Source organism: Vombatus ursinus, unplaced genomic scaffold (assembly GCF_900497805.2).
Source record: "Vombatus ursinus unplaced genomic scaffold, bare-nosed wombat genome assembly UNPS02014798.1, whole genome shotgun sequence".
Taxonomy (NCBI): domain Eukaryota; kingdom Metazoa; phylum Chordata; class Mammalia; order Diprotodontia; family Vombatidae; genus Vombatus; species Vombatus ursinus.
In genome coordinates this window covers 41,499,760-41,520,753 of record NW_020954576.1, presented here as the reverse complement: position 1 = coordinate 41,520,753, position 20,994 = coordinate 41,499,760, and the positions used below count along the sequence as shown (strand labels likewise).

The following is a 20,994-nucleotide window of genomic DNA, read 5'->3' as shown; positions in this document are numbered from 1 at the left end:
GATAGATAGATAGATAGATTGATAGAGGGCACAGGGTGAGTTGAAGATGAAAGGGTCATATCTGGAGAATAAAATTAAGGGGTGAGAAAGGATTATACTAGGACAAGGAGAAAGGGAAAGGTAGAACAGGGTAAATTATCTTAAAAAAAAAAAACCAGAAAAGAAAAGACTCTTACAGTGGAGGGGAAACAGGGAAGGTGAGAGGAAATGAGTGGATCTTATTCTCATAGGATTTGACTTAAGGAGGGAATAACATACACACTCAATTGGGTATGGAAATCTGTCGTACCCTACAGGAAAATAGGAGGGGAAGGGGACAAGAGAGTAGGGGGATGATACAGAGGATTGGGAGGATTGGGAAAGGGGGTAATCAGAAGCAAATACTTCTGAGGAGGGACAGGGTCAAAAGAAAGAATAGAATAAATGGGGGGGCGGGATAGGATTAAGGGAAATAGAGTTAGTTTTTCACAGCATGTCTACTATGGAAGTGTTTTGCATAACTGCACATGTATAGCTAGCCTTTTCAATGACAGTGGGTGGGGAAGAAAGAAGGGAGAAAATTTGGAACCCAAAGTTTTAAAAACACATGTTTAAAAAAAAAGAAAGAAAATAATGCCTTTGTATCCCCATCAGCTAACATTGTACTTTATAGACAGTAGGTGCTTAATAAATGTTTATCAAACTGAATTAAAAAAATTTTAAAAATTTAAAAAAAAAGAACTAGGAGAACATTGTACACAGCAACAGCCATGCTGGGCAATGACTAACTTTGATAGACTTAGCTCTTCTTAGCAATGCAAGGATCTAAGACAATTCCAAAAGACTCATGATGGAAAATGCTATCCACATCCAAAGAAAGAACTATAGAGTCTGAATGCAGAATGAAGCATACCATTTTCTCTTTTGTTTCTTCCTTCTCGTGGTTTTTTTCCTTTGGTTCTAAGTCTTCTTTACAACATGACTAATGTGGAAATGTGTTTAATATGATTATACATGTATAGCCTATATCAGATTGCACACAGTATTGGAAAGGGGGAGAAAATTCAGAACTCAAAATCTTATAGAAGTGAATGTTAAAAACTAAAAACAAAATTATTTTTTTAAAAAGGAAATTATAAAAGAAAACTGCCCTTATATTCTATAACCAGAGGGTAAGATAGAAATTGAAAGAATCCACCAATCACCTCCTGAAAGAGATACCAAAATGAAAACTCCCAGGAATATTATAGCCAAATTCCAGATCTCCCAGATCGGTGAGAAAATACTGCAAGCAGCCGAAAAGAAACAATTCAAATAGCATGGAGCCAGTCAGGATACACAAGATTTCACAGCTTCTACATTAAAGGATTGGAGGGCTTGGAACATGATATTCCAGAGGGCAAAAGAGCAAGGATTACAACCAAGAATTGGCTATCCAGCAAAACTGAATATAATCCTTCAGGGAGGGATGGAAATTTAATGAAATAGAGGACTTTCAAGTATTCCTGATGAAAAGACCAGAGCTGAATAGAAAAATCTGACTTTCAGATGCAAGATGCAAAAGAAGAATAAAAAGGTAAACAGGAAAGAGAAATTATGAAGGATTTGATAAGGATAAACTGTTTATATTCCTACATGGGAAAATGATATTTGTAACTCCTAAAAACTCTCATTATTAGGGAAATTAGAAGGAGTATACATAGACAGAAAGCAGAGGTGTGAGTTGAATGTGATGGTATGATTAGTTAAAAAAAAATTAAATTAAGGAATGAGAAAGAAGAATGCACTGGATGAAGGGGAAAGGGAGAGGTAGAATAGGATAAATTATCTGACATGAAAGAGGCCTGAGAGAGATTTTATGATGGAGGGGAAAATGGGGGAAGCAGGGAGGGGAGCGCATGAACCTTATTCTCATTGGAATTGGCTCAAAGAGAGAATACTATACACACTCAGTGGGCAGAAGAGGGGAGAGCTGATAAAAGGGAGGGCAATTTTGGGGAGGCAAAAGTCAGAAGCAAAAACACTTTTGAGAACAGACAGGGTAAAAGCAAAGAGAATAGGATAAACACACGGAAAACAGAATAGAGGGAAATACATAGTTGGTAATCATTACTGTGAAAAAAATTTTACAATGGGTTTCTCTGATAAAAACTTCATTTCTCAAACATACAGAAAAGTGAATCAAATTTATAGAAATAAGAGCCATTCCTCAATTGACAAATGGTCAAAGGATATGAACAGGTAGTTTTCAGACAAAGTAACCAAAGGTATTCATAATCTTATAAAAAAAATGCCCTAAATCACTATTGATGAGAGAAATGCAAATTAAAACAACTTTGAGCTACTACCTCACACCTGTCAGATTGGAAAATGAAAAGGAAAGACAGAAAAGGAAAATGACAAATGCTGGAGGGGATGTGAGAAAACTAAAACACTAATGCATTATTGGTGAAGTTGTATACTGATTCAACCATTATGGGGTGCAATTTGGAATTATGCCCAAAGGGCTATAAAATCATGCATACCCTCTGACTAAGCAATACCACTACTAGGTCTGCATCACAAAGAGATTAAAAAAAAAACAGGAAAAGGACCTATGTGTACAAAAGTATTTACAGCAGTTCTTTTAGTTGTGGCAAAGAATTGGAAATTAAGGGGATGTCCATCAATTGGGGAATGGCTAAACAAGTTGTATATGATTGTGATGGAATGCTATTGAGCTTTAAGAAATGATAAGCAGGGTGCTCTCAGAAAAACATGGAAAGACTTACATGAACTGATGCAAAATGAAATTAGCAGAACCAGGAGAACATTGCACATAGTAACTACAACATTGTGTGATGATCTCCTATGAATAACTTAGCTATTCTCAGCAATACATTGATCCAAGACAATTCCATAGGACTTATGACAAAAGGTGCCGTCCATTTCCAGAGAAAGAACTGATAGACCTTGAATGCAGATCAAAGATACTTTTTCTTTACTTTCTTTATTTTTCTCGGGGTTTTTTTTTTTGTCTGTGTTTTCCTTCACAGAATGACTTACATGGAAATGTGTTTTGCATGACTACTCATGTATAATCTATCTCAAATTGCTTGCCTTCTCAACTGTGGGTCACAGGAAGAAAGAGAGAATTTGGAACTCAAAATTTGGGGAAAAAAAGAACGTTAAAGTTTTTACATGTAATTGGGAAAAATAAAATATTAAATTAGATTAAAAATAGTTTTTTCTTGAGATCAAGTCTAAATTTGCCACTTTGCCATTTCTACCCATAGCTCCTGGCTTTTTCTTCTGAAGACAAACAGAAGTATAATTTCTCTTTCATATAACTGCTCTCTAAAAACTTGAAGATAGGTATCACGTCTCCCCCACGCCTACCTCCCAGTCTTCTCCATGTCTAAAATCCCCAGTTGTTTCAACTGATCTGTCTATGACATGGACTGCTATCCCTTCGTCCTTCTTATTGCCCTCCTCTGGATGTTCTTCAGTTTATCAATGTCCTTCTTCAACTGCGGTGCCTAGAAATGAATGTGATCTTCCAGATGCAATCTGACTAGGGAAGAGTACAGGGGACTATCAGCTCCTAACTCCGGAAGCTGTGTCTCTCTTAAAACTACCCAAGATCACATTCATGTTTTGGCTGTCATATTACATTACCGATTCACTGAACTTGCAGTACACTAAAAGTGCCAGATTTTTTTTTTTTTAGAAAAACCATAAACGATGCCTTGTACTTGTATAGCTGACTCTTTGAACCTAAAATGTAAGACTTTATATTTATACCTACTGAATTTCATAATTTAATTCAACAAACACTAAGTCCCTATGTAGTAAACCCTATATTAGAGGTTAGGAAAGAAGTAACCATAAATATCTTTGTTCAAAACATGAGTACAGAATTTTTTCTATGAAGACCGGATAAGTTATGTTACTCCCAGGGACCAGATTCAAAGAGGAAACAGATACTGTCTCTGTATGAAAAGAAACCCCTTGGAATATTACTTTATCCCCATCAAGGAAGAAAAGCAAAATAAATTAAAAAACTAGAGCACTGCTATCTATTATGGGCCATGCGAAGCAGAACCAGAACATTACAGTAATTAGGGCAATATTCAGGTCAGGAGAAGAGTAATCATCTTTAGGGGTAGAGGAAGCTGAAGTTGGAGACTGGAAGAGAAGGACAGAATCCAAAGAATAGTGTTACCTGAAGCCCCAGTACCCAAGGGGCTGAGATGAGAGGTAGGCCAATTGCAAATCAGGGATAAAAGCTAAGGGAATCTGTTGAAGAACAGCAAGCTGATACAAAAGGAGTGCAAAGTCTACAATCTGTCAACTCAAGTTGCTTACAAGAAGGTTAGGTCTTTTTTTATTCTGGAGGCATCCATACCCTCCTTGATGGTCCCTTGGTAGACCTTCTGCTCTGGCAGCTCCTAAAACTAAGAATCTAAAATAGCTACAGATAAAAGTATCTGCACCCCATCTACTCTTGACAGTCTCTGGAAAAAGGCATTACACAATTTAAGGGATTTCAAGGAAATATTTATTTTCTATAGTCAACAGCAGGCACAGCTATTTTTCTCTGTCCATGTTTAAATCTTATGTCAGGTACTGTATAAAGCAGATATCCCTACTTCAGAATACTAGATGGTTCCCTGGAAACCTAAAAGCTATAATCATCATCAAACATTTATTATCTACCAGATGCTGAATGCTAGAAATACAAAGGACAGTATGCCAACTGATATTCCTAAAGCCAAAGTCTGACCATGTCATTCCCCTGTTCCAGCAGTTCCCTTCTACCTCTCAGATAAAATACAAACTCCTGTTTGACATTTAAATAGTCCCTTATGATCTGGTTCCAGCCTTCCTCTGCATGTTTACTGCACATGACTGTCTTTCACATTTTGGCTCAGCTGAAATGGCTTTTTTTGCTGCTCCTCACACACAATGTTCCATCTTCCATCTTTGTACTAGCACGGAGATGCTTGGAATGCGCTATCAAATCTCTGCCTCAAAAAGTCTCTAGCTTCCTGGAGGTGTTTAGCTAAGGTCCTACAAAAAAGTGACTCAGATTCCACCATGTGCTAGTACTCAACCTCCAGAAGTTACTTTGTAATACTTTATGCATGTATATGTGTATGTATATATGTATGTGTAGCGCATTTTCTGTGAATATTGTTTTCCCCAAATAGAATGTAAGTTCTTTGAGTCAATTAATCAACAAGCATTTATTAAGTACCTACTATATGTTGAGCCTTATGCTAGTCATTCAAAGATAAAAACAGTCCTTGCTCTCAAGGAGTTGACACTCTGTGGGCATGTATGTGACACATACACCTATAACTAGATACAAACTATATACAAAATAAATGCTTTTGTAGGCAGCATGGAGTATTAGATATATAGTTGTCTTCTGAGTCAGCAATACATGAATTCAAGTTCAAAGACAAATAGGGACTGTTACCTCGAGCAAGTCATTTAACTTTTTCGTGTCCCTAGGCCACTCAGACTACAGATTGCAGGTACCACACTGCGTTGGTTGTAGAAGTTTCTCAACGGGAGTTCCCTTTTATAGAAGCAGCTAAGTGGTGCAGTGAGTGGATAGAACACTGGGCCCAAAGTCAGGAAGTTGTTGTTATTCAGTTGGGTCCCACTCTTCATGAACCCTTTTTGGGTTTTCTTGGCAAAGACACTGGAGTGGTTTGCCCTTTCCTTCTCCAGCTCATTTTCCAGATGAGGAAACTGAGACAAACAAGTTTAAGTGACTTGTCCAGGGTCACAGTTAGTAAGTGTCTGAGGGCAGATGTGAACCCAGGTCTTTTTGATTTTAGACCCACCACTCTATCCACTGTGCCACAAAACTGCTCTTGGCAGTCAAGAATATTTGAATTCAAATCTGGCTTCAATTACTTACTAGTTGTGTGACCCTGGACAAATCAGTTCATCTCTGCCTGCTTCAGTTTCCTCAGCTGTAAAATGGGGGTGATAATAATAGCATTACCTCACAGAGTTGTGAGGATCAAACAAGAAAAATATTCATAAAGCATTTAACACTGGCACACAGTGGGCACTTTATAAATGCTAATTCCTTTCCCTATATCAATGAAATCACAGATGTACTCCTACCCCCCCCAAAAAAAAACCCAACAATGTAAATACATGGGAATATGTGAAATGGGAGCAGGAAAGACAATGTAGAGAGTGGTGCCTTAAATTGAGCTTTGAAAAAATTTAGAAATTCAAACAGGTGGTGAGAAGGGAGTATGTTCTAGGCATGCAAGGAAACCTATGCAAAAGAATGGAGACAGAAGATGGAATTCTGTTTATGAGCAACAAACATCAAGTGGGCTAGTGTAGATGGTTCATGGAACATATGAACATGAGTAATATGTAGTAAATTGGGGATGGGGGTGGAGAGTAGAGCCAGATTGTGAAGGGCTTTAAATGCCAAATAGAGGGATTTGTATTTGACCTGTTGTTCATCCTGTTTCATGACATCAGGGGGATGACGTCTTGACTTGCAAGTGAATTGGATTTAAGTGAGGCAGAGTTGCACAAAGTCATCCGCCTCATACTCTCTTCCAGAGTCACTGAAGTCCAGTGACAAGACAGAAGTCAAACTGCCAATGGTCTGGGATACAGTCGATGACCTTGACATCTTTGATGCCTGACAAAGCTCAAAGTGCTCCAAAGCAGCTGCTTCAGCTGCTGTCATGGCTATTAGAACAAATTGTTCCCATCCACCCATCCCACCAAGAGGTCTTCACATGCTTGGGGTAGACATCCCCCTAACTCACCCACAGGTTTGAGGCCTGTAGGTTACCCTCAACCTAGTTTAGCCCATCTGCTGAGTTGTTATTGTTGTATATCTGATGAGCCCATCCACTGTGCATGCTGCAGCTTCTTGGAGCCAGTTAGGAGTTGGGTGAAAGACTGACACCAAAGGTGGATGAGTAGCCCTGAAAAAGGCTCAGTAAGCCTTTACACCAGAGGTGCTAGTCCTTCCTAAACACCCCATACAACCCTAGCAGTGTATCTGAGATCTATTTGACTCTAGAGGTAAAAGGAAACTACTTGTACTTTTTCAAATAAGACAGTGACATATTAAGACCTGTACTTTATGAAAAATTACTTTGGTAGCTGTGTGGAGATGGATTGGAAAACCAACAGGAGGCTATTGATACAGTTCAGGAGCTGATGAGGGTCTAAACTAGGATGGCAGTTGTGAACGGAAAGGAGGGGATGAATGTGAACTGTGGGGGTGAATTAAAAGACTTGACAACTAAATATTTATGGGGAAATGGATGAGGGAGAAGAAAGAGTCAAGTAGGAATCTAAGGTTGTGAAATTGGGTGAGTAAAAGGATGGCTGTACCCCCAAAGGTACCATAGGGAAGTTAGGAAGAGGGATGAATTTGGGGGAAATGATGAGTTCTGTTTTGGACATGATTAAAATGATGCTAATTGGACGTTCAGTTGGAAATGTCCAATAGACAGTTGCTAGTCTGAGTAGAACTCAACAGAAAGTAGGACAAGAGCTATTGTTTTTTTCTGAGGCCCAGCAGGTAGTAGGATGCCCAGCATATACGTGCTTAATAAATACTTATTGAACGAATAAAGAAACCATCCATTCTCTCAAGAAGTTTTTAATTTAGCTGGGCATGTAAGAGATTAATAGTCCAGAAAATTAATGCTACCAGGTTTTGGAGGAGGGAGTGAACATTTCTAAATGTAACATAAAGAAGATGCAGTCACCAGACTGAGTTTGAATACCTTGACTCTAGTCTTGGTTCTGCCACAAACTTGTGGCCTTGAGCAAATCCCTTAACTTCCCTGAGTTCCAAGTTCCCCTTGGAAAAATAAACACTCTATATAGGTCTCTTAGATCTCCTCTAGTTCTACGATCTGTTGCTTCAGCCTAAAAGTTACAGAGTGGTGCCCAAATTATAGCTCTGTCTCAAAGGGCTTAACTTAGGCTACTTGATATTAAAAGTACGTTGTCTTTTGTTACTAATCTTCTTACTATTCTTTTGTACATTCATGTACCCTAACTCCCAAACTGGACTAATTGCTGCTCCTGAAATATGTCCTTTCTTTCTCTATAAACTGTCCTTAATGTTATCCCCTCCACTTGGCACAATGTCCATAGTAAAAATCCTTCAAGGCCCAAACAAAATACCACCTCCCTCAAGCTTTCCCTGATTCCCCAAACCAGATGTAATATTTAGTTCCTCTAGTTTCATAACACTTTCTGTGTCTCTCATATAACACTTAACACATTGTCCCTTCTATTATAGTTGCTGTGTTATCTTATTTCTTTTCCTTGAGGGTAAGGACCATGATGTATATATCTTGGTGTAGCACACTCCCTTCCATGTAAGCACTTAATATTTGTTTGAACTTAATTTTAGGTCCCCACTGTATAAAACAGACAAAATGACTTATACATAATGGTCAATAAATGTTTATTGTTGAATGAGTTAGCTCATATTAGAGACCCTTGCCATGAAGCAATTAGAGACTCTTGTGATGTAAAACTTGTATAGAATCAGAATTGCTAGAGCCACTTGGAGTCTTTTTGTGGCATATACTTAAGGATGGCACAATAAGACACTTGGAACACATATGTGTACAGAATCTGCACGAGAGCACCTGTTCTGCTTTGTCTGCAGACAAAGGCTGTGGGAGTGTCCAGTCCAGCAAGATTGGGCAAGCTACGTCATAGTACCTTTTTAGCTCCGAGATCCTAAACCATCTGACTGTTGAAAGGTTTATCTTTGAAGACTTAGCTCAACTATATTCTCCAAAAAACCTAAATAACTTTTCTTCTTTTCATACCTTACATAGCATTTTATGCTTAACATGTTCAGCACTATATTTATTACACAGCATTGTATATTAGTGTTTCTGCTCCCTGAAGTATTATGAATGAAATCAGAGGTGATGTCTTATTTCCAGTAAAATGTTAGTCCATGAGTATAGGAATTGTTTTCATTTTTCTTTGTATCCTCAATCCCAAAGTGTTTGGGAAATTTCTTACAACTTATCCTTGTTGAATTGAATCTTTGTATCTTCTGTAAACCCTAAAAACTACCACATTTAGCAGGTTCTTAATATAGAAGCAACCTTCTTGTGTTAATTTAGGCTACCTCTATGAAAAAGGAATGTTTTCCATTAGAATCCAAAACACTTATACATAAAAATAATCTTCCTAGGAAATTCTATCTAGATCAAAAAATTAAAACCTCCTTTATAAATTATTCTGATACCACTGAGTTTCCACTGAGTTTGACCAGTGTGAGCCAATTTTCCCAGGGTCTTACTAAAAATTAGTGTAAAGGTTCTAGAGTAGCAGAGCTTGAATTCCAAACCCTTAAGTCCAGAAAGACTTCAAAGTCCAAAAAGTTTTGAAGATTCATCTTCACTCCTCCCCCAATCTAGGAAAAAACAAAGTTTTTATCAAAACATTGATACTGCTCATGCGAATCCTTTTCTTTCTCACCTAATCTATGAAATAGTCAAGGAGTGGAGGTGGGGGAGTGGGAGTGAGATACACTGACGGGCGTTCTTCCACGTTGTTTCTTTTGCCTGGCCTTACTTCTTTTGAGCCGACACCTCAAAGGGTCACTTCAGGACTGAAAAACACCTCCAGAAAACAGCTCTTTCTTCACTTCTAGATCAGGGCTACATCCTGACTCCTCCTCATCTCACTGCCTTCCTCCAACTGGCTTGTCTGTAACTGACTGACTTTGAGCCAACAGGGCTGGGAGCCTTTCCAAATCTTATCGTCCCCCTTTCCCAGTCACTCCATAAATGTTAAATAACAAGAAGAAAAAACGAAAGGAGTGAAGAGGAAGAGAGAAAAAGAGGAAATCCTTTAGACACCACACAGCTGATTGACCCAGCCCAGAAGTACCTTCTCACCTTCCTCGGCCTCCAGGGATTCCGCCCCCAGGTGTAAGACCCGGCAAAGGGCTTAATAAAATGAATAAGATCTCACTTTTGGGGGTAGTTATTGTTGTCTGCTCAACAGGAGAGCGAGTGGAAGGAAGCCTACCCTTCTCACGGGCTGAGACTCAGGACCCAGACCCGGTGAGGAGCAAACGTAAGCTGGACGGCTGTGGCTCGGCCCGCAGAGGAAACCTCAGGGTCGGGAACTGGAGCCCACAGCATCCATCTGGGAACAGAGGGGGATGCAGGGCAGACCACCTCCCAGTCCCCTCCCCACCCCCGGCCCCGGCCCTCCGCCTGCGCCGCCGAATCAGCCTCTTCCACCTCCTCCGCCAGACTTAAGGTGGCCGCCTCACGGACCTCCCTTCCCTTCGACTGACCCGAGTTCCTTCCGCCCCAGCGACTGCAAAGAGTCCCGCCCCCGCCCCCCAACTCCACCTTCAACTCGGGTCGCAAACGCGAGCCCCCAGCGCGCCTCCTTCTCCATGTAAGGGCGCCAGAGCAGCCGCCTCGCCTGGCTCCGCCCCGCCTGTGGCTTTGCCGGGCCTTGGGGGCTGGCCAGAGCCTTCTTCAGGAGCTGGGCTTTTCCTTTCCCACCTTCCCTACCCAGCTCTAGCCACCCGTCCGCCCCCTCCCCCGCCGGCAGCCGGATCCTCCCCGCGGGGCGGAGTGATACCAGCCGCGGTGGCGGCGGGGAGGGAGGCCGAGGAGCGAGGCCAGCCCGGGGGCCCCGGGGGCGGAGGCAGGGGAGGGGAAGCGAGGGGAGGCGGGGCAGGGGCGGGTTGTTGTGAGGCGACTGCGCTACTGCCTGACCGGGGCGGTTATGGCGGCTCCACATTAACACCCTCCTCCTCCTCCTCCTCTTCCTCCTCCTCCTTCTTCTCCTTCCTCCTCCTCCTCCCTCCTCCTTCTCCTCCCCCTTCCTCCTCCCCCTCCTCATCCTCCTTCCACTCCTCCTCCTCCTTCTCCCTCCCTCACTCGGGAGCCCTCTCCCCCCTTCTCCCAGAAGCCTACCTCTCCCCCCTCACCTCCTCCCCCCTCCCCCTTTCTACCATGCCCGGCATGATGGAGAAAGGGCCTGAGTTCCTGGGGAAGAACCGCACGGCCAACGGCAACACCAAGAGCCCGGCCGGCAGCGGCGGCGTCGCTTCGTCTACCAACGGCGGGCTCCACTACTCGGAGCCCGAGAGCGGCTGCAGCAGCGACGACGAGCACGGTGGTAGCCTCGAACTCCTCCCCGCCAGCTCTCCCGCTCCCCCCTCCCCTCCCCCTTCTTTACTCCCCTCCCCCAACCCCTTTCCCCCTCCCTATTCCCTCCCCTCCGAGCCCGGGCGCTGCGGTAGCCTCGAACTCCCGGTGCAGTGCAGCCGCAGCAGCAGCACCCACCGCGACCCCCTCTTCCACTCCTTTCCCCTCATTAGTCTTCCCTCCCCACCCCAGGCCCCCTTATTTGCATCTATTTCGCCGGGGGCTTGGAGTTAATATTTTCCTACCCACCACATTCCATCTTTCCAGTCTTATACAATTTTAATTTTTATTAAGTGCTTTTTTCTTTTTCTTTTTAAAAAAATATTTTATTTATTTATTTTTGTATTGCTTTGCAGATGTTGGGATGAGAGTCGGCGCCGAATACCAAGCTCGGATCCCTGAATTTGATCCTGGTAAATATCTCGGTATTTGCTTTAAAAAAAAAAAATGCTGGCTTTTTTTTTTCCTGTTATATTGACTTTGGGATGGAATAGATGAGAGTGGGAGTGGGAGGGGGGCGTCTCTGGGATAACTGGCTAAAGTGGATGTTGTAGGAGGGTGGGGAAGGGATGGGTTAGGCGTCTTCTGTCTGGGAGGCTGTCAGGGTTGGAGGGGTTGTAACACAGAAGGCATATAGGCAGAGGGGTGTGAAAGCTGTGCCTTGCAAGGTTAACATGGTTCCCATTGGAGGCCACTTGAAGGATCTCTACTCCACCCAAGAAGCCCAAGCAGGTTTGGGTGAGAGGAAGGAGAAGCATCTTTTACCCAGTAGAGAAGCACCTGAACTGGTGGGGGAAAGGGTGTTTAAGGCAAACCCCCAAATGTGCTTTGGGGAGGAGGTGCCGCAAATCAGAGAGAATATGAGGAATTAGTGTAGGGGGAAAAATGGAAAAAAAAATACAGAAATATTTCGTGCTTAATAACCTGTCACTGGCAATGAAAGGGATGTGTTCTGCAAGGGCGGTGAATTACTGCTTGACTACTGTCACCCTGCTGAGTCGGAAGGCAAGCTCTGAGCTGAGTGCAGACGGGATTTTTTTTTTTTTTTTGCAAGGTGGAGTAGCCTCGGTAGAGGCGCCTCTGCAGACTTAAGAGCTGCCGAGAGGAGGGGAAAAGGGGGTGGGGAGACGCTAGAGTCACACCTCGTCTGCTAGTCAGCCCTAGGAAGTCAGACCACAGGACGGTGGCTGCAGCTGCCAAGGAGACATTTTCTCAGTGAGCAGCCAGGTTCTAGCGCCCTTTGCCAGCCCAGCTTGCGGGCTCCCAGTCTACTTTTCTCCAAATAAGCTCCGTGGTGGTCACGGGATGTCAGCTGGGAAGGGGATTGGATGAGAGTTCCTCATGTGGAGACTCCCTTGTGGGAGCCCTTTGATGGGGATCACATTTTTTCTTTCGACCCCCTGTAGTTTAAGACTGAGGACAGATAATTAATTAAGAGGTCATTTAATTGCAGTGTTATCACTTTTCTTCTTAATTCACTGTTTTTAACTTGTATTAAGTCAGGATGGCATCCTTTTAAGTTATTTTATTCCTATACAACTTATTTTCATTTTCTTGATGAAATAATGTATTTTACTTGGTCCAAATAAACAAGAAGGATGTTTAGGGCAGTCTTTGTGGTTGTTCTGGACCTCCTTCAACTACGTATACTCCCTAGCCCCTTCGTGTACTAGGCCGGTATAAATTGACTGGCTCCCATTTAAATTGATAAGGTCATTGAAGGTCACTTAGTTTTTCCTAAAGCAAATAGAAAAAGAGATATATCATATTTGTGACTGAAAAGCTGTATATTTTCTATGTACAGCTGCAAAAATAGTTGAACTAAAGTGCTGTCTTCATTTCTGTTGTCATTTAAGTGACACAACTATCAAATATTATTTGATGTACAATATATGTATATGATATATACCATAAGTCTTCTGAAGCCATGTTAAGTGCTTTGTGAAAGTGTGGCCTTCTTTACTTGTTCAACTGGTAGCTGTACATTTAACACTACCACCTGATAAAGTCCAGCTTGCAGCTACTAAGGGTACTTCATTTGCTTTGCCTGTCAGAATGCCCTTGGAGAGGTTAGAGAATGTGTCTGCGCCTTTTACACACTTAGTAAATTTAATGTTTTCTGCTTTCTTTAAGTTGATAAAGGGGTTTTTTTTAAAGGTAATATATCCCCTGAAGCCAAAATTATTCCATAAATTCTTTAACGTGGATGTCTGTTAACCAAATAGATTTTTACTTGTAAACCCACCTAAATAATTTTATTCTCCTTTCTGATCAGGTTTATGAGGCGTCATCTCTTTGAAAGCCACACTTCATGCCGGAACAAAGCCGTGCATGCCAAGGACTGATTATTGTAAAGAATTTATTTAAAAATAGAAAAAGAAATCTTAACTACATTTCAAAATAGCCATAATTATTTTGAGGGTACAAACTTAGTGGGTTGTGTTTTTTGGAAGATACAAATTACAGAATTGTAGGTGATTTAATGTAGGTATTGTTATTTGGATTATCCAACTTTTTGATAGCCTTGCTTGTATTTTAGTTGTATTTTAATTTGAACACAATTTTCTGAAAAGCCACTCAATTGTTATTTTCTACATTTAAATTACCAAGGTCAGATTCTATTCCTTCATTGTATAGATTAAAATTGGTATTGGCTCCCTTGATTTAGAGAATAAATGTTATGATAGTTCCCTGTTATTTAAGTTCTACACAGTATATTTCCTAATAAATAATTCCCTATTTCCTAATGATCCTATATGAAGAATGTTAAAGGTGGTAATCAGAACAGGCCAACGCTAAAATTTATGTGAGGTCAACTGTCAACTAAAGATTAATTATCAGGCACCTGCCATGTCTCTTCGATTTTGACAGGTACTGTCAAATGCTGTTTGAACATAGTCCTATCACCTAATTTTACTCTAGTAAGTACTATGTTTTTATTCAACTATACTTCATCAACTCAACATAATGAAGTCAAAATTACAGCATATTTTTAATAAAAAAATAGAATAATATGTTTTATTGATTAACATTTAGAAGTTGTTCCTATTACCTTAATCATATTCCTGGCTCCTATACTTCAGTTTTCATATTTCTCTCAATATCCTTGATTGTCATCAGGATGGTGATATTTACTTATGTTCGTATCTTACCAAATCATTTGGGGCTGAGTTTTTGAAATCCATAATTGCTTGGATCAGAAGCTGTGTGGTTTTTAGCAAGAGGTAGGAGGTTTGAAAGATGAGATTTGAAATGGAAGAAGTGATGAGAAACAAAAAATTTTAAGGGAAAAGATCAGAATGTTAGTTTGTGTAATTAAAAGTAATTAGAAGGATTAAGGTTTTAGTAAAATAATGAAGGAGAAATTATAGGGATAGCCTTGGTAAATAAAGTAACCAAAACTATTGACTTCATAATTCACTGGCTGGATTTCTGATTTTCCTCCTCTTATGTAGCTTCTAGTTTGACTCTTTATCAATTTGGTCAGATTTTGAGCGTGTGCTGTGTGTACAGAGAACTCTTATGAAATTGTCAGTATTTAAGCCTTTTTTGTTTACTATCCTGTTCATGTCTGCATTGTGAGTATATGTTCAGAAAACAAAATCTTGAGGATTAACAGAGGTTTTCATTTTACTTGATAGAGGAATGCCACTAACTCACTCAATTGTTGGGAGAGTCTTCTGATTCCCACTATTATTTGCTTAGAATGGAACAGTGGACTTGAAATTAGGAGGTTCTAGGTTCAAATGCTGCTGTTGATACATATTTGTTTGTGATAGATAGGTGACCACGAACAATCCACCCATCCTCCTTGACCTTCAGTTTTCTCAAACGTAAAATGAGTTTGGTAATATCTGTGGTACCTACCTCACAGGATTGTTGTTAGGCTCAAATGAGATAATGTTTGTAAGCTATTTTACACACTTTAAATCACTATATAAATGTCAGTTTGTTACTATCATAACTGCCTCACCAGATGTGGTTGAGGACCTTAAAAATTTCTAACGGGAACTTAAATATTAGGAATTTTACTCTTTTTTGTATTAAATCACTTAAGTTTTTCAGAATTAAATACATTTCATGGTGATGTTTGAAAAATTATTTAATTTTGTGTTCGTTTAGAAGATAGAGAGTAGTATCTCTTCTCACATGTTATGGATGATTCATACTCAGTTATCATTAGTTTATGTATGCTGGCTAGGTATAAGCTCTGCTACAAAACAGCTAATGTGAAGTTAGAAGTCAAAACCAAACACTGGGTTTAGGACTTTATTTTTCTTTTTCATTTTAGCTCCTGAAGGGAGGAAAGAGAAACCTCATAGGGTGCCAGGCTTCTAATGGGACAAGCATATGGTGTTTTAAATTCTGCATACTAGCTTTTTGTTTTTGTTTTTGTTCTTTTGCTGTTTTCTAGGAGAGAAATATGGTCTGAGAGTAGACAGAAAGGACAAAAGGTCATTTCTCCTATCCATTCTCACTTTCATGGGGTCAGGGTGAGCATCATGCCTTTGGAATCATAGTCTCATCACTTTTTCTCAGTTCACCAACAAGGACAAAAGAACCCTTATTGAGAAGTAAAATTACTAAAGAACCTTCTTGAGTAAACTTAGTAGAATGCCTGAGAACATCAATATCATCTTCTCGGCTTGGTTGCCACATGTAGCAATTGAAAACTGTGGAGTCTGACTTGGGGCTGGGCAAAGGACAATATGAAATGTCTAATTAGGCATTCCACTGCTACTAAATGGGATTTTTCCATATTAGAATAGCTATTAGTCCTCACAGCTGTAGAGCTGAAGAAGCTTGTCGTGCTTCAGTGGAACAGCTGCTGTGGATGCCAGTTTCTGTTGGATCAGACCCTTAATTACAATGGTAAGAATTTTCAGGGAAAACTGTCATCATTCTTACAACCTGTAATAATAAACCAGCATATATCTGTTTAGAAAGAGAAACTTAATGAGGACGCTTTCTATTTCAGATTTTTTGGACTATTTAAAGTAGTAATGGGATAGAAAACCACATTTGAAATGTGTATTGTGCCATTTAAGATTTTAGGTTACTCTGCTCTTAAATGATATTTGAATCATTCCTCTAGAATTCCAGTTTGTTGTACCAAAGAACCCAGTCACATCTTCAAATCTTAAAGTTTATTATCACAAAGACATAGCAACAATACATTTGATTAAAGTTTTGTAATTTCATTATTTAGACAAGAATGTAGATGGAGACTAGATTTTACTTATAGGGTTATTAATCAGCATTTATTGATTGACTTAAGTTATTGAAACGCTTTAAAACTGCTTTGTATTGAGTAATTTAAAAAAAAAAACTTGCCTTTTCCAAAACCACAGTGTCGCTTAGTTTTTCTTAGGGTCTGAGGACAACCTTTTAAAAAATTCAGCAGGGGGCAGTTAGGTGGCACAGTGGATAGAGCACCGACCCTGAAGTCAGGAGGACCTGAGTTCAAATGCGGTCTCAGACCAACCACTTGACACGTACTAGCAGTGTGACCTTGGGCAAATCACTTAACCCTGATTGCACCACTAAAAAAAAACAAACAAAAAATTCAGCAGAAATTATAATGGAGGCTTATTTACTTTAAAAGCCACTTATTTTCCAGTATGTTTAGGTATGGATCTATAATAATTTGGTAGGTTCCTCCATTTTCTTCTCTTATCTCTTAATTTTTCCTTACATGTTACTATAGTTGTACTTTGTAACAATTAGTTTTGCATTTAGTCACAATATAACAATATACAGCTACACAAAATTTGCCATAGCATTGTGGCAACACTTCTAATAATCATGGTGATAGATATTGAAATACCACTTTGGCTAGAGAGGGATGGAGGAGCAGAAATGTTTTAGGTGATAGGTACATTCTCTAGAAAGAGCACTATGTTTTCAAAGCAGTAGCTTTACCTCCCACTCTGCAAGGTTTTGGGTTTGTTTTGTTTGTTTTTTTTTATTCCAGGCATGTTACAACTTTGTCGTTTATGTCAATTTTACTTCCAAATCCTTTGTCAGTAGGCAGCATGGTATCATAGAGCATTGGACTTGGAATGAAGAGAAACCTGGATTTGAATCCTGCTTGTGATACTTCCTAGCTGTGGTACCATGGACAAATCATTTAAAATCTCTGAGTGTGTTTCTTCATCTACAAAATAAAGGAAATAATGATAAATGTACTATCTACCTCACAGGATTATCATGAGAATAAAATGAAATAATGTATGTAAAGTATTTTATAACCTTTAAAACACTGTATAAATATCAGCTATTAACATTAGATAATTTTTAAATTCTTTTCATTACTTGGGGTAGATTTTAAATTTTTCATCATTAAAGATGTTACAGCATTCTGTTCTGGAGATAGCTTAATAAATTGGTATAGTAACAACTCACCTAAAATCTTTAACTATTGGAAACATTCTTGGAATCATAGGAGCATAGATTTAGAACTAGAAAGGACCTCTGAAGCCATTGAATTCAACACTCTCATTTTACAAATGAGGAAACTGAGATATAGAGAGATTAATGACTTACCCATGGTCACACAATGAGTGTCTGTAGCATGATTTGAATTCAGGTCTTCCTGACTTCAAGTTGAGCATTCTGACCACTCTGACAAGTGAGGGTGTAGGAAAAGGAAATAAGCCTTTTTTGTCACAGACTTCATGTGCTTAATGCATGCTGACTAATGACTTGACAGGTCTCTCTTATAGGTATTCTTTTACTTATATATAATTCTAACAAGTCTGGTTATTTGGCTTCTTAGCCTCATATGCCATATTAAAAGTAGCAAATTAGAAGGAACACTGATCACAGCAAGAAGTAACCAAGAGGGGCAGCTAGGTGGTGCAGTGGATAGAGCACCGGCCCTGAAGTCAGCAGGACCTGAGTTCAAATTTGGCCTCAGACCAAACACTTGACACTTACTAGCTGTGTGACCCTGGGCAAGTCACTTAACCCCAATTTGCCTTTAAAAAAAAAAAAGTAAGCAAGAGAGAAAAAAATTTATAAAAAGCTAAAACTAGAACTCAAAGTATAGTAGTTTGGGAACCCATTTGATGGAAAAAACAACAACCATAACCTACAATTCAAAACTACTGAAAGCATCACCATTACAGCACAGTGTAATAAAGCAATCAATAAACATTTTTTAAGTATTAACTGTGTGCCAGGCATTCTGCTAGGTGCTAACAAACAAAATAGTTCCTTCCCTGAAAGAGAGTATATATTCTAATGAGGAAAACATATGTGTAAATAGGTATATAAATACCAAATATTATATACATTATGAATCTGAGTCATAAAAAAATTAGTACAAACTATTTAAGAAGGCAAGAATATATAATTTATTTTGGATAGATTTCTAGCAAAAATGGTTTTAAAAGGTTTTTGTATACTTAAAGGGGTAAGTTTTAGTTTTATGGAAAATCCATTAATAAAGACTCCATAATAAGGTGGTGTTATATATTTAGCATATAACTTTCCCTTTTTAAATGTTTTGTTCTTGTGTACATATTTTACCGAAATAAAAGTAAAAGTTACTTTTTCACGCATTTTTGAAGTGTTAATGCGATCTGTGGAACTCAAAATGATTTATTTTCATTGCAGGTGCTACGAAGTACACAGATAAAGACAATGGAGGAATGCTTGTTTGGTCTCCATATCATAGCATTCCAGATGCCAAATGTAAGTCAGTATCTAAATTTGGCCTTTTTTTTTTTTTAACATAAACCAACTATATGTAAAATATTTTGAAAACATTTAAGCACCATATAATGTAAGCAATTGCATAGAGGTAGTTAAGTGGCGCAGTGGGTGGAGCACTGGGCTTGGAGTCGGTAAAATCTGAGTTCAAATCTGGCCTTAGACACTTACCTAACTTTGTAAGCCTGGGCAAGTCACTTAACCTCGGTTTGCCTCAGTTTCTTCAAATGTAAAATGGGGTTATTAAAAGCACCTACCTTGCAGAGTTGTGAGAATCAAACGAGATAATGTTTGTAAAACAATTAATATAGTGCCTAGCAAATAATAGTCACTATATAAATGCTTATTTCCTTCCTTGTATTATGATACAGTATTATTAACAATATTACCAACTTGTCAAAATGTAGCTCATATTTGGAGCCAAAGAGTCAGTCATAAGGAAATAGAACAGACTGGTATTTTTTTCCTTATGCATGTTAGGGTATTGAAACTCTATGACCTGACTATGTAGTTACTAAAATATTTTTGAGTAGAGGAAGGAGATGCTATGTAATCATCTACACTGACTTTTCCTCAATAGATAAAAGATATGACACTTAAAGAACTCATGATGGCCATTACCATTCTTTAAGATTAAAGGTAGGGAAATTGACTACAATAACCATCAGGTCATTTCTATATACTATTTCTGGCAAATAACCACTTAAGTAATTAACTATCTTTGAAATCGATGAGACCCTAGCTCTATTTGAATATTCCCTGATTTATGAGGAGACTTGAAACCACAGTGTGGTGTAACAGACATGATTCTTTGCTGTTCATCAAATATAAGCAGTGTACAGGAAATGGTACTGTGACTTCTACGGTTTTCATTGAATTTTTGTAAAAGTGTTGAACAGAATTATTGATTAAGGTTCTAACAGCTGTTGAAAAATTTTGTTTTGCTTTAGAATCCATCAGTAACCCAAGGATATTCTAATAGTCTGCAGTGACGTAGTTGGCCATATCAAAGTTAATAGTCTGTCCTATGTTGACATCATGGTTTTTTCATAGGTACAGACATGTTTCTGAACTACCTGGAAATTGACATCTGACTCTAGTTTGATACCATGATTTCACTGGTTTGGGCATACCTTTCATTGAAGCAGGTTGCAGTCCTTCTTTGTTTTCTCATTCTGAGTCTTATCCATCAATCTTCATAAGTCCTTTAGGAATGATCCACCTAACAGACTAGAGAAACCTTCATCTGTTTGGTTTTTTTTAATATTTGGAGTGTATTACATACAATTCTGCTGTTCATTTGTTGTCTCTCATTTTCAGTACTTGTGTGACCGTAAAAAAAAGATGGGTTATACATTTCCTTTTCTGTCTTTTATGCCCTTTTTCCTATGAAGGTAATAATTAATGACATGCAGCCTACTATGGCTCCTCATACAGCTATCCATTGTGTTTTTGGCTGCTTATAATTTTAGTTCTAAAGATAGTTTTATGTTCCATTGCCAGAATAATGTTGTTGAACACTTCCCTCCAATTTTGGGCCCAGCTTGTTGCCTGTTTTTCCTGTTTGTCTCTAAGATATATCCATGTTGCAAAGATTAATTAAATAGGTTACCCATCTAGCTATATGTCTGCTGTTATCTCAAAGTCTAGGCAATATCTGATCTTTCTTGTTTTTCTAACAGACATAGACCACTTGATCTCTTTTGTGGTACTTTGGATTTCATTGAGAGGGTATTACAGTGTTTGGGGGCTCATGCAAATAATACAATGTCACCTGCAAATGGGAACATTTGCAGAACCCTGCCATGTCTAGGTGACCCTTTTGCACATGACACCTATCATCTGTGACATTGGTGAGCACATCTCTCTGTTGTACAACTTGCTCGATAAAAGTACAAAGCAAATTGTTGGGGGGAGTTGTTTCCATGGTTGAATCTGTCAATCTTGTATAATTTTAATGTGAGTGGAAGACCCATGTTATATTCAAAAAGAACCTTTAGAAGAGATCATATACTAACCAGGACCAGACAAACCTATCCATAGCTACTTCATCGTTGTACATTAGGTACTGAGATGATAGGATCCAAATGTTATTCTGTCC

General features: G+C 39.2%; 1 protein-coding gene across 6 annotated transcripts in view; it reads left to right on the top strand.

The window, feature by feature from the left end:
• The first annotated feature begins 8,492 nt into the window (after window positions 1-8,492).
• The window catches only part of RCOR3 (REST corepressor 3), a 55,362-nt gene continuing 42,860 nt past the window's right edge, over window positions 8,493-20,994 (top strand). For 3 of the 6 annotated variants that reach the window (XM_027870892.1, XM_027870897.1, XM_027870895.1), the window contains exons 1-3: window positions 10,910-11,145; window positions 11,534-11,590; window positions 18,798-18,875. In XM_027870892.1, coding sequence (XP_027726693.1) covers window positions 10,983-11,145; window positions 11,534-11,590; window positions 18,798-18,875 — 298 coding nt within the window. In that variant the 5' untranslated portion in view covers window positions 10,910-10,982. Of the gene's footprint in view, window positions 10,084-10,909; window positions 11,149-11,533; window positions 11,591-18,797; window positions 18,876-20,994 lie in introns of those variants that run through there. The other 3 variants (XM_027870891.1, XM_027870896.1, XM_027870894.1) reach the window with 2 other exon arrangements.